Below are 14,290 nucleotides of genomic sequence, written 5' to 3'. Positions count from 1 at the left end.
CCTCTACACTGACCTACCCCTCTCTCCACAGCCCTGGCCCACCCCTCTCTCCACAGCCCTGACCCACCCCTCTCTCCACAGCCCTGGCCTACCCCTCTCTCCACAGCCCTGACCTACCCCTATCTCCACAGCCCTGACCTGCCCCTCTCTCCACAGCCCTGGCCTACCCCTCTCTCCACAGCCCTGACCTACCCCTCTCTTCACAGCCCTGACCTGCCCCGTCTTGCCCCACATTTCTCTCACCTCTGCATTTCCCTCACATATGCTTCTCGCCTCTACTTTTTCTTTCACTCCATTTCACACACACACACACACACACACACACACACACACACACACACACACGGTGGGATTACGAAAACATTAACCCCGGTGAGTACCTGTAATCCCAGCATTCCAAAAGCAGAGACAGGAGGATGACCACAAGTCTGAAACCAAGTGGGACTCCATTTGGAGACCCTTTACAAAAACAAAACCAAGCCACTAAGAACTAGATCTGAACAGTGTTATATGCCTTTGATCCCAGCACTTGGAAGATAGGGACATGTTCAAAGTTCCAGGTCATCCTTAGTGACATAGTAAATCCTGTCTCATAACACGGGGAACAGTCAGAGGCCCCCCGAACCAGCCTGGTCTCTGACAGACCCTACATCCACCAGGTCCTCAGGAACATGGTGCACTGTGCGGACCTCAGCAACCCCACCAAGCCCCTGGAGCTGTATCGACAGTGGACCGACCGCATCATGGCCGAGTTCTTCCAGCAGGGTGACCGGGAACGGGAGCGTGGAATGGAGATTAGCCCCATGTGTGACAAGCACACAGCCTCTGTGGAGAAGTCTCAGGTACAGGGCCAGGGCTGCAGGGCACAGCACAGGGATCGCTTGGCCTTTTGCATCCTCTGTGGGGAAGGAGCTGTGTTCACTCCTCCGTAGCACGATCCTCTGGGGCATTTAATCCTCCCATGTTTGATGGCTCGTTTTCACAGATCTCTGACACTTTTACACCTACCACAACATCCAGGTCTGCTGCAACCTTAGGCAGTTTTCAGAGCAATGCTTTGTCTGGAGTGCAGTGGGGTGTGGGAACAGGGTTGTTGTTTGTTTTACATTTAAGCCTTGAACTTGCTATTGCTAAGGATAAATTTGAATCTCTGATCTTCCTGCCCTACCTCTCATACTGGAATCATAGGCCTTCGCCACCGCACCTGGTTTATGTGGTGCTGGGAATGCAACCCAAGGCTTCATGCATGCTAGGCAAGCACACTCTACCAGCTGAACGACAGCCCCAGTTCCCCTTTATGGGCTTAAAAAAATCAAGCTGTGTTACTAATCTCACCGAGGAGAGGAAGATCACTACCACAATTCTTGAGCCAACTTTGAAGCAAGTTTTATTAATTACTGGCCAAGATGATGGACACTGGCCAGATCCGTACCTGGGTTCCCGGATGATGGACACCAGCTAGGTCTGTACCTGGGTTCCCGGATGATGGACACCAGCTAGGTCTGTACCTGGGTTCCCAGAGCTGCAAACCACATTCATTAGAGGCTCATGAAGGCAAGACCATAAGGCTACATTCTTCTTACCTTTGTCCAGTCAGGGTCAAGGGTACGTCCTGACATATGTCCTGCCTGTGTACCTCCTGCCTACATGTGATCAAATGTGTCTTGTGTAGTTGCTTGTTCACAGAAGCAAAAACACATGGCTTGTTTATGTTACATGACAGCAGTCGCCAGCATTCCAGGAAGTTACCTGTCCTCGGGCAAGTGGGGCTTACAGGTTAGAGGCGTTTGTGCTTTGTAGATCTCTTAGGCACAGTAATTAAAGTGTAAAACATAACGCGAGCCCCACAGTTTCAGTGTATACCTGTGTTTGCACTGTGCAAGTGACACTTCTTGCAGTGCTAGCTGCTCTCCCTACTGAAGCAGGAGGTATAGTTTAGACCAGAACTTCGGGGCAAGCTGGGACCGCATAACAAGATCCTGTCTATGGGTCAAGGAGATGGCTTAGCAGGTAAAGGTGCCGGACTGGATGGATAGAAATGAGTCCTCAAGACTGTCCTCTGACCGTCACACCATGCCAAGGAACACACGTGCCCCCAAAATAAATTAATTAAAATTTGATAAAAATGATTTGGGGGCCAGCCAGTGGTGGTGCATGCCTTTAATCCCAGCACTCGGGAGGCAGAGGCAGGCAGATCTGTGAGTTCGAGGCCAGCCTGGTCTACAAGAGCTAGTTCTAGGACAGGCACCAAAAACTACAGGGAAACCCTGTCTCAAAAATAAATTTAAAAAAATTGGGTTTTATTATTTTGTTTTTAAATTTTCAGACCAGGCCTCCTCATGTATCCCTGGCTAGCCTGGAACTTACTGTATAAACCAGAGTGGCCTGCAACTCAGAGATCTGCCTGCATCAGCCTCCCAGTACTAGGACCAAAGACCAAGTGTGCAGGTGTATGTCTTTTTAATCCCAACATTCAAGAGGCAGAGACATGGCTGGAAAGATGGTGGCTCTTCTAAAGAACCTGGATTTGACCCCTAGCAGCCTCATGGCTGCTCACAGCTGTGACTCTAGTTCCAGGGGTCCAGCTCACTCGTCTGTCCCCCTTGGACGTCAGGCACCCACTTACTACACATATGTACATACATACATACATGCAGGCAAAATGTTCATACATATAAAATTAAAAATAAATAGGAGGCAGCATGAGGCAAGATCTCTGGGACCACATGGCCAGCCTGGTCTGCATAGTGAGTTACGGGGCAGCCATGGCTACACAGTAAAAGATAGTCTCAAATAAAAAAAAAACAAAAAACACTAGATGTATGTATGTTTACCATACGTGTGCCTGACGCCTGCAGAGGCTGAAAGAGGCCATCAGATCCCCGGAACTGGAGTTACAAATGGTTATGAACTGCCATGTGGGTGCTGGGAACTGAACCCCAGTTCTCTAGAAGAACTAGTGTTCCTAGCTTTGGAAAAAACTTAGTTCTTAGTCTTGGAAAAAATAAAAGAGCTAGTCTTCTTAACTGCTAAGCCTCTTTCCCAGCCCAATACAGAACGTTTCAAGTTTTTCTGGCTTGCTAACTGTTCGGATTTTGAGGCAGGGGCTACTATAGACTAGGGTGGCTTAGAATTTATGGTAATCCTGCTGCATTAGAAGCCTGTTTTGTTTTTTGAGTTTTCAAGACAGGGTTTCTCTGTAGTCCTGGATGTCCGGGAACTCTCGGTAGACCAGACTGGCCTTGGCCTCAGAGATCCTCTGGCCTCTGTCTCCTGACTTCTGGGATTAAAGATATGTGCCATCACCGCCAGGCTAGAAGCTTGTGTTTTGTTTGAGTAGACCCTGCTGTTAACCACACCATTTCTTAGACACTTGCCCCTCTTCCCTAGGTGGGCTTCATTGACTACATTGTCCACCCGTTGTGGGAGACGTGGGCAGATCTCGTCCATCCCGATGCCCAAGACATCCTGGACACGTTGGAAGACAACAGGGATTGGTACCACAGTGCTATCCGGCAGAGCCCTTCCCCACCCCTGGAAGAGGAGCCCGGAGGGCTTGGCCATCCAGCCCCACCTGACAAGTTCCAGTTTGAGCTCACATTGGAGGAGGAAGAGGAAGAGGAGGATTCCTTGGAGGTTCTGGGATTGCCCACAGCTGAGGAAATCTCCAGAGCTCCAGGGGACGGCCCAGCTCAGGCTACAGAACAGTCCAAGGTCAAAGTCGCAGCTGCCAGAGAGGGAGAAGAGGGTCTGAGGCAGGGGACAGTCTCAGCGTGTGTGGCTCCCAAGGAGTCCATGGAGGCTGTGGGCTGCTCCTTCAGCTCTGGAACCTCCATTCTGCCTGACTTGAGGACCCTGTCCCCCTCAGAGGAGGCCCCGGGCCTCCTGGGCCTCCCCTCCATGGCGGCAGAGGTGGAGGCCCCGAAAGACCTTCTGGCTGCCACGAGGGCTTGTGCTTGCTCTGGGCCATCAGGAGACAACTCTGCCGTCGTCTCAGCTCCAGGCAGGTCGGGGTCAGGTGGGGACCCTGCCTGAGCCCTGTTCCCTTCACCTGTGGGTCCTCCCCCCTCCCCACTCTCCCCACTCACCACGGACCACCTCAGCGACTCCTGGCCCTCCTGAGAAAAAAGAAAACAGAAAAGTGGGTTTTTTTCTCTTTCTTTTTTTACCCTTCCCTGCTGCCCTTATCTACAGGGCTTTTTTGTGGAGGTGGGGTCTGGGGAGCCAGGAACTGAAGTCCCCAAAAAGGGATTTTATTTTTTGAATTTTAATTGTAACGTTTTTAGAAAAAGAACAAAAAGAAAAAAAAAAGAATGAAACACAGCAACTGTAGATGCACCCCCATTCCTGGTCTCCCCATTCCTGGTCCCCCCATTTCCCCTCACCCATTATGTCAACCTCAAGTCCAAGGCGCCATCTTCCTGCCTCTCTTGAGACTCAAGTCTAGGCGTGGCACTGCCTTTTGGGCTGTTCTGGGGTTCAGAGGACATCTAGAACCCGATTGGAAATAGCTGCAGGGAGAGCCACAAGGAGGGGACTGGTTCATAGGAGGGGTCCCTCTCCCTGGCTCACTGTCCCCTCCCATGATGTCTTCCATCTCTTCTTCTTTTTCTTATCTTTTTTTCTACAACCCTGGCCATGTGGATGAGAGGTGGTCGGAAGAGCTATTGCTTTAGGTCCAGGGACCCTGGTTTCACCCCTCTACCAATCTCAGGCCCGGGGGCTGAAGTCCCTTCTTCGGATGGCATCTCCTTCCTGGTCCACTTTGGGTCACTTTAAATTCTCTCCGTTGGAGGAAGGGGGCTCTGTCCATGCGCACGAACATCCTCCTTCCAGCTGCTTCTTCCTCTTGTTTCTGCCTTAAAGATTCCTGTGGCCGTAGATGAAGTCTCGGTGACTCCCTCCTGTTCTCTGAGTGGGCAGGGCCCTGCCCATGACACCCCTTCCCCAGCATCCACTCCACTACCTTTTCAGAGTCTCATCAGCGCCCCCCCCCAACTCTCGTTGCCCTAGGAGGAAGCAATAATGGTGTGCACCACATCCTCTCCTTCTGGGCAGTCCTTTCCCTCCCAGCACCAAAACCATTCCTCCTGTTCTCACCTTACTGAGCCTGACCTTCCCCAACCACCCAGCCACAGGCCGTCCCTAAGCAATATCATAGAGCAAGGCCATTTTCTCCAAGCCATGGGGTGAGGGGACTTTTAAAAAGGAATGACCCCGTTTCCCCCCTGCCACCTCCAGCCAGTCCGCAGCAGGGCGGTGGGGGAGCTCTTGTCCCTTGCTTGCCCTGTTGCATTTCTGTACACGGTACTGTAGCCCTCCCCCCAATTCCTTCTCTGCTGTCCTTCTGTCTAGCCCACTAACCCATGCTCCCAACCCACAATGCTTACAGGGTTTTGTTTATTAAGCAAAGGTAGTGTCTGTCCTAGCTGGTGATGAGAACAACCCCTCTCCATGTGTGTGTGTGGTTTTTTGTTTTTTTGGTTTTTTTTTTTTTTTTTGTACATACGCTAAGGTTGGTATATAAATTATTCTAAGACAGAAAGGGAGAATGAACTTGCCTTTCCCGTTGGGAAGGTGAGGAAGGGGATCTCCAGGGAGAAGTAACCCTTTCCTGCTGTATTATACAAACTGTACCATATTTCCTGAATGGAGGGTAGGCATGCTGCCAGTTCATGCAAAATTGTGTCATCATACCTGAGGAGGGACAAGGGCTGGCCAGTGCTTGCACCATGTCCCCTTCTCCAAGATCCCAGGATGGGGTTGGAGGAGGCCAGACCCCTGGACTCAGTCAGGGCTCCTCCCTGCCAGAGTGGGTGCAGGGCCTCATGAGCTGCCTACATGTTGTCCCCATTGACAGTTGATCAATTGGTCTGTGGATTGACAATCAGTCCTTCGATCTTGTCCCTAATTAAAGTGAGGTTCTCACTGACGCTTCCAGCTGCTGGCTGCTGTGGCTTCATTTGTTTCCTGGGGTTTTTTGTTTTGGTTTTTGAGGTTTGTTTCTTTATGTGAAAGACTGGTTATCTGGGGGCTGGGGACACACGCGGCAGTGCACGCTGAGGTCAGAGGACGGCCTCTGAGACTCCGCTACTTCCTTCCCCTGCCAAGCCACCCTGCCTGTCCGTTTTCTCTGAAACCTGGCTTTCGTGTAGCCCATGCTGGCCTCAGACTCTGGAATTGCAGGTGTGTGCCACCGTACCTGCTGTCACTCAGCCAGTCACTGTAAGACATGGTCTCACTCAGCAGGGTCTGTGGCTTGAAGCCAGCTGTGTCGCTTCTCTTTTCTCTCCTGCTCTCAAGGGTTGTAGTGCAGAAGTGTTGAATGCAAGATCCTTCTGCTTCTGCTCCACGAATGCTAGGCCGGCCTTGTGTGACCTTGTGTCTCCACGTCGCATCCCATTTATCCAGTGCTGGGGTGGAGCTCCTAGCTACAGCGTGAAGGCATCTGGTCAGGATGGGTGACTTGAAGCTTTAATCCCAGCTCTCTAGAGGGTGAGGCGGGGAGACTCTCTTGAGTTCAGGGATAGCCTGGTCTACATAGTTCAAGGACAGTCAAAGCTACACAGAAACTCTGTCTTTAAAAAAAAAAAAAGCAGTTATATCAAGAACCTTTGTCTTGCCGGAAGGTGGTAGCATATGCCTTTAATCCCAGCACTCGGGAGGCAGAGGCAGGCAGATCTCAGTGAGTTCGAAGCCAGCCTGGCCTACAGAACTAGTTCTAGGACAGCCGTGGCTATTACACTGAGAAACCCTGTCTTGAAAAACAAAACAAACAAAAATCTCCCCCAACAAACAAATAAACAAACAAACAAAGAACCTTGATCTCAGAAAAACAAAACAAAAAGAAAGAAAAGAGAGGGGTTGGAGAGATGGCTCAGAGGTTAAGAGCACTGACTGCTCTTCCAGAGGTCCTGAGTTCAATTCCCAGCAACCACATGGTGGTTCATGGCCATTTTTGATGAGATCTGATGCCTTCTTCTGGTGTGTAGGCAAAATGCAGACAGAACACTGTATACACATAAAAGAGAGAGAGAAAGGAAAGAAAGAAAGGAAGGAGAAAGGCAATGAAGAAATGTATGGCATTGGGCTGGGCACATGGCTTAGTGGCAGAGCCTGCTGAGAATCCCCCATAAGGCTAGGGAATATGGGCCAGTGGGAGAGCTCCTGCCTGGAATCTCCTGTGAGAGGCTGTGGAGGTGGCTTGTTGGTACAGCCTTTCCCAGTTCTGTTCCACCCCAGCACCACAATAATCAAAGACTTCAGGAGTTCAAGGCCAGCCTGGTTGGTCTATAAAGTTTTAGACCATCTAGAATTATTTATTAAGACCCTGTCTCAAAAAAGTGGTCTCTCTGACTCAGTTGTCCCATCTCTGAGGCAGGACAACGGGAGCCCAGCCCAGTGATAAAGTACATACTTACGGCACAAGTCCTAGTACACCAGGTGTGTGGAACAGCATTCTCAAGACTTAGGGGTGCCCTAGGTCCTAGCAAAATCTTTGCCCTACCCCCACATGTAGATTGAACTATGTAACCTTGGCTGGCCTAGAACTTAGCATAGACCAGGTTGGATTGAAAGTCACAAGATTTGCTCCCTCAAGAGCCGGGACTAAGAATGTACTCTACCATGCCTGGGATTTCCCCACTCCTTTCTTTTTTTCTGTATGTTTCTTAGTTTCAGACTTACATGGAACCCGGCCTGGCTTTCAGTGTGCTGTGTGGTGGCAGCTGACCTTGAACTCTTGATCCTCCTGCCTCCACCTGACACATGCTGGTATAACAGGCATTCATCCCTACTCCCAATTTTGTCTGTTTCCTTTCTATGAAGTAGCCCTGTAGCCAGTGCTGGACCACACTGAATGGTTTTGGACATTCAGGACAGGTTCTTCTATGCCTGGAAAGCTTCCCAGGAGAACGCCATCCCAGAGGACGAGGGACCAGCGTGGACCCCAGCTAGAAAAGCAAAACTGGAAAAAATAGAAATTTCCAGATGCTCTCAAACTTTATACAGGAAGCAAAGAGAAGACCCAGACACTGTCCCAGGAGATCTTCAAAGGCTGGCGGGGTAAAGGAAAGGTCACTAGGCTAGAGGTCAAAAGGCCACAAGTAGTTCTGACCTGCAGGGAGTTATTGGGAGTCGGGCAGTGAGACCTAGGTGGTGAACTTATTTGCTCCTATCCTCAGTTTCCCCAAGTGTAAAAGGGTTGGTGGGGATACTAACACATCAAAGATAGGGGCACAAGCTGAGCATGCAAGGAAGGATCACCATCAAGCTGCCTCATGAGGATGGGGTCCATCTTTCCTCAAGCAAAGCAGCAGCAAGACCCTTTAGGGAAAAATGAGGGTGAGAGAGACCACCATCTGCCATCGCCGCACTCGGGAGGCAAAGGCAGGAAGATCTCTGAATTTGAGGCCAGCCTGCTCTATAAAGCAAGCGTCAGGACTGTTACACAGAGAAACCCTTTCTCAAAACCACACACGTGCACACACACCACACAAAAGCTGGGTTTTTATTTGGGGGAGAATGAATGTACCTGTGCCCCACTGCCTGTGTGCAGGTCAGAGAGCAACTCAGGGGTTGGTGCTCTCCTTCCACTGTGTGGGTTCCAGGGACTGAGCTCAGGTCATGAGACTTGGTGGCAAAAGCCACCTCACAGCCCACTTTTAAAAATGTACTTTGCAAATGTAAAGTTGGAGGCCAGGTGGTGATGATGCATACCTTTAATCCCAGCACTTGGGAGGCAGAGGCAGACGGATGTGTCTGAGTTCGAGGCCAGCCTGGTCTACCAGAGCTAGTTCCAGGACAGGCTCCAAAGCCACAGAGAAACAACCCTGTCTCAAAAAACTAAAAAAAAAAAAAAATGTACTTTGCATGTGGTAGCACCCTTAATCCCGGCACTTGGGAGGCAGAGGCAGGTTAATCTCTGTGAGTTTGAGGCCAGTCTGGTCTACATAGCAAGTTCAAGTTCCAGGATAACCAGCGCTACAAGATTGGACCCTATCTTAAAAAAAATTATTCAATTTTATTTTGAGTTATATGTGTATTCATCAGTACATGTGCACACCTGTATGTGTGCACGCTGGCTGTGTGCAGGGCTCACAGAAGCCAGAGGAGAGTCCCAGGACTGAGTAAGGGAGGTGTGGGTTGCCATGTGGGTGCTGGGAACCAAGCCATGTTCTCTGAAAGAGCAGCCTGTGCTCTTAGCCACCCAGCCACCTTTCTGAGCGCCCTTCTGTTTTTCTTTAATAAAGATTTCCGTTTTTAGTTACGTATACATGTGTATGTGTGAGTGCAGTGTCCAAGAAGGCCATAAGGGGCGTCAGATCTGGAACGAGTGCTGGGTCCTCTGGAAGAGCAGTCAGTGTTCTTACCAGCACCATCATCTCTGCAGCCTGCGAGGACGGGGAGACAGATGGAGAAAATGTGTGTGTTTGTGCTTGTGTAGTTGGAAGACCACTTGAGGAGTCACTTCTATCCACTAGGTGGGTTCCAGAGATTAAATTCATGTCATTAAGCTTGTGGGCCAGGGCCTTTACCTGTTAAATCCTATTGTGTGTCCTGATTGGGGTTAAACAGGGTTTTACCAGGTGGTGCGTACGCCTTTTAATCCCAGCTCTAGAAAGAGATGCAGGCAGATCTCTGTGACTTTGAAGCCACCCTTGTCTATTTAGAAAGACCCTGTCTCAAAATAAAAACAAAAACAAAAACCTAAAATAATAATAAACAGGGTCTCACGTAGCCCGGGCTGTCCTGGAACTCTATATGTAAACGAGGATGCCCTTGACCTCATCAACGTCCTGTCTTCACCTCCTAAAAGCTAGAAATAGTCTTATCCCACTGCAGCAGGCTTGTGAACAGTCTAAACCAGTCAGCTCATCTCCGTAATTTCCCTTGCTGTCAAATGCAATGACACTACTCTCGGGCAGACTCCATGCTGGGCCCAGTGTGTTTGACCACATTATTACCCACAGTCTGTATTATTACCAACAAATTCTAATTATGAAGAGTCCCGGGACAAACGTAAGGAGCCAGTACCGGGAGCGCAAGCATTCGCGCGTCCCCTGGTGGGTACCTGTGGAACTACACCAACGTCAGGAAGTGGCGCAGCAGGTGCAGACCATCCGAGAGGCGGAGCCAGGACACAGACAGTTCAGAGTTATTATTGGCTGAAATCACTGTCACTTGTGGAGAAAATAGACGCTGGGGGTTGCGGCTCGACTTCTGAATCGGAAGGCTGATCTCTGCAGCTTGTAGTCCCCAAATGACCTTGCAGTCGCTTTGATCTTGAGCACGACCCAGTGTCACCTTCACTGTCGTAGACCGCTCCCTCCTTGGGAATACCCTGGCGTGAGTCTTACTTTGAGCGAGCTCACAGTGCTGCTCATTTTCTTAAGGGGAACCTGCTCACAATCCTGGTTGCCGGCCCCCAACAGTGCCCTTTCTTTCTTCAGAAAACCATCTCTGTGTCATAGGGGCCCTGATACCATTCCTCAGAGGACCCTGGAGTCATTCACCCCTCTTCAGGGCTCCTCACAATGGTCCTCAGCTCCCCACACATGGGATCCTGCCTTGTTCCCCATATCCTCGTGATTTCCCCAGATCACCTTTCCCACACTCCTCAAAATAGTCAGATACCTTTTAAAAAAAAATACGTTGAGGTTTTTGTTTGTTTGTTTGTTTTGGGTTTTGTTTTTGTTTTTTGTTTTTTGTTTTTTTTTTGATGGCTTTCAATCCAAGGGGATCTTTGCAAAGACTCCGGTGGTCCCGTGAACAAAAGAAGACACAAAGCTTTCCCCTCCCTAAACTGGGAAGGAAAAACCAAGACAGATCACCTCCTGAGAGTAGAGTGTTCAGTTGGCAGAGAGCTGGCTCGCCAGGCACAAAGACCTGGGCTCCATCCTCAGCACTGTGGAACTGATCTGCCCTTGCTCTCTGCAGGAGAAAACAGGATGATCAGGTTTCCAGGTCACCCTCTTCTTGGATTCATAGTGAATTTGAGGCCAGCTCGGGATACAGGAGACACAGGAAGGAGGGCAAAGCTAGCTGGTAAGGGAACTTAGCATCATGCCCCATAACTAATGGGACATTGCTTGGGGAGCTGGACTGTTGTTTCTTCATAAATAGCCACAGGAAGGATCTAACTGCACTCAGCACATATATTTTATAAAGGACTTTTTAAGGGTTTTAGTTTTTTAAATTTAGGTTTATGTTTATTATTTTATGTATTGAGTGTTTTACCTGCTGTGTGTCTATGCACCAACACATGTTCACCTGGTGCCCAAGGATGTGGCAAGCCTCCTTATGACTGCTAGGAATCAAGCCTGGGTCCTGGAGCAAGAATTAAATGATTTTAATCACTGAGCCAACTCTCCAGTACCAAGTTTTTAAATTTTATTTTACATATGTGGGTGTTCTACCTGCACGTGCATACACCACAAGGATGCAATATCGAAGGTCAGACTAGGGTGATGGATGTCCTAGACCTAGAATTACAGACGTGTGAGCTGCCATGTGGGTGCTGAGGAACAAACCCCAGTGAGAGCAGCCAGCGCTCCTAACCATTGCACAGCCTCTGTCTCCTCAGTGAGAGAGCAGCCAGTGCTCTCAACGATAGCACAGCCTCTGTATCCTCAGCATACTTGGGGATGATCCTCAAGCATTATGACATGTCAGCAGGAGGTAACACGAGGGGGGTAGAAAGGGCTTGTCCCGGTGTGGTGATAAAATTCCTGCACACACAATAGCTGTTCTCCAAAGGTTCACACACTAGCACAATCAACTAGGCAATCTAGCCAGTTCCACACAGCCCCACATTGGTTTGGGATGTGTATATGTTCAAAGGTGGAAGTGGGTGAGATTGCTCTTGTACATGGTGCTGGAGGTCAACACTGGGTGTCCTTGCCTCTCCCCTCTCTGCCTTTGTATGTGTGTACATGTGTGGGCATGATGCACCATGGCTGGAATAACCCAGTCTGAGGCCGAGTCTCTTTCTTGCTTTGTTTTGAATCCTTCCTTACTTAGTTGTTTGTTTGGAGCCAGGGTCTCACTGTGTAGCCCTGGCTGTCCTGCAGCTGGCTGTGTAGAGCAGACTGGTCTCAAACCCAGAGACCTGCCTTCTGAGACCTCCCCAGTTCTAGGACTAAAGATGTATACCACTGGGTCCCGCGCCTTAGTTTATATTTGTGTATAAATTGTATTGTATAGATACGGAAGCATGTGTGCCCACATTGTTGGATCCCCTGAAGCTGGAGTCCCAGACGTGGTGAGTTGCCCAGTGTGGGTACTAGGAACCTAACTCAGGTCCTGTTCGAGAGCAGCCTATGCTTCTATTCTAACTGTGAAACATCTCCCCAGCTCGGTCATTGTTTTTATAATATTTGAGCATTTATTAGGTCTGGGAACACACTAGTGTGTAGAGGCTGGAGACCAGCTGTCAGAAGTCATGCTTTCTACCATGGGGTCAAATTCAGACCATGAGTCTGGACAGCGAGCATCTTTACCACTGAGCCATCTCTTTGACCCTGTTTTGGTTTCTGTTGTGTATCATATATATTACACATATATGTATGTATATAACAATTTTATTTTTTATATTTCTTTATTATGTATAAAGTGTTATTTATTTATTTTATATACATACTTATCATGTATGTAGTGTTATTTGTTTATTATGTATACAGAACTGAACTCAGAGCCTCTGGAAGAGCAGCCAGTACTCTTAACCTCCGAGCCATCTCTCCAGCACAACAATTTTAGTTTTTTTTTTTTTTTTTTTTTTTAAATATTTATTTATTTATTATGTATACAATATTCTGTCTGTGTGTTTGTCTGCAGGCCAGAAGAGGGCACCAGACCTCATTACAGGTGGTTGTGAGCCACCATGTGGTTGCTGGGAATTGAACTCAGGACCTTTGGAAGAGCAGGCAATGCTCTTAACCACTGAGCCATCTCTCCAGCCCCACAACAATTTTAGTTTTTAGAGGCTTATTTACTTTTATTTTATGTGTATGGGTGGTTTGCCTGCCTGTATGCTTGTACACCATAGGCCCTTGGAGGTCAGAAGAGGGCATCTGACCAATCCCCAGGAACTGGGGTTACAGAAGGTTGTGAGCTGTCATGTGGGCACTGGGAATTGAACCCGGGTCCTCTGGAAGGGCAGCCAGTGCTGCTGTCTCTCTAGTGCATAACATAAAACTAGTGAACTTCGATTCTCAGCTTAGTCCAGAGTTACTAGGGGCAGTCTCATTGAAGGAATAGCCTCAGACCAGATTAGCCCTAGGCATGCCTGCGGAGCATTTTCTTTTATTTGTTTTTGAGACAGAGTCTCTCTAGGTAGCCCTGGCCTCTGCAGACTGAGTGCTAGCGTTAAAGGGCGTTCAAGGACAACACAGGAGAACATGAACTAGAACCGATGGCTTTGCTAGGAGCTTCAAACCCCCGCAAGTCCTCCCTCCTTCCGGCTGAGCAGTTTGGACCGGCTCTGAGTCAATGTCTCTTTGCACTGGGTTGAAGATGATTTCAGCCCCAGGAGCATGGCACCTTCTGAGTTTTGCCACCCAGACTTCAGCCAGTTCCTATTAGTCTGGGAGGGAGCTGTGTTGTGCTGAGGTTTCCACTTGACACAGGCTTCGTTTTCTCTTTCTCATTGATTATTTTGGCTTCCCTTTTGTTGCTGGCCACGGGCACTAAGGCCTGTATTTGCCATGCTTGGGCCTGCTAGGGCCCCTTACTGGGTCCCCTTCCATGGCGCTGTGCTCGCTTCACTGCCCAGGGCCTCCCCTCTGGTTTTGTCCCATTTGTAAATGCAAACGTGCTTCATAGATGGTGTGGCACTGGCAAGCAGCCGTCAATGCCTGAATCTGCCGCGTTGTTACTAAATGAGCTTTTGCCGGGCTGACCCCACCAGAATGCCATCCTCAAAAATCACAGAAAAGAGCTGGCTGTGGTGGCGCAGCCTTTTACCCCAGCACTCAGGAGACAGAGGGAAGTGGCTATCTGAGTTTGAGATCCTATGTAGTGAGTTCTAGAACAAGCAGAACCACAGAGAAACTACACACTGTGTCCAAAATAAATAAATAAATAAATAAATAAATAAATAAATAAATAAATAAAAACAAACAAGGGTTGGAGTGAAGCCCTAGAAGTGAGAGCACAACACCCCCATTGGGTGGCTCTCAACTCCTGGAGCAGAACCCCTGCCTTTCAAGAATTGAACAGTATCATGTCTTTAATCCCAGCACTCAGGAGGCAGAGGCGGGCAGATCTCTCTGAGTTTGAGGCCAGCCTGGTC

The 14,290-nt window shown here is 49.1% G+C and overlaps 1 protein-coding gene across 9 annotated transcripts in view; it reads left to right on the top strand.

Moving 5' to 3' along the window:
- Positions 1-5,940, top strand: part of Pde4a (phosphodiesterase 4A) — a 44,610-nt gene extending 38,670 nt beyond the window's left edge. For all 9 annotated transcript variants that reach the window (XM_048446456.3, XM_048446459.3, XM_048446462.3 and 6 more), the window contains 2 exons: positions 660-842; positions 3,391-5,940. In XM_048446456.3, the coding sequence (XP_048302413.3) occupies positions 660-842; positions 3,391-4,035 (828 nt within the window). In that variant the 3' untranslated portion in view covers positions 4,036-5,940. The remainder of the gene's footprint in view (positions 1-659; positions 843-3,390) is intronic.
- Positions 5,941-14,290: the final 8,350 nt, after the last annotated feature.

The sequence above is a fragment of the Myodes glareolus genome, chromosome 4 (genome assembly GCF_982192425.1).
Source record: "Myodes glareolus chromosome 4, mMyoGla1.1, whole genome shotgun sequence".
NCBI lineage: Eukaryota > Metazoa > Chordata > Mammalia > Rodentia > Cricetidae > Myodes > Myodes glareolus.
Note: the sequence above shows the minus strand (reverse complement) of the source record. Positions and strands in the feature narration are given on the sequence as shown.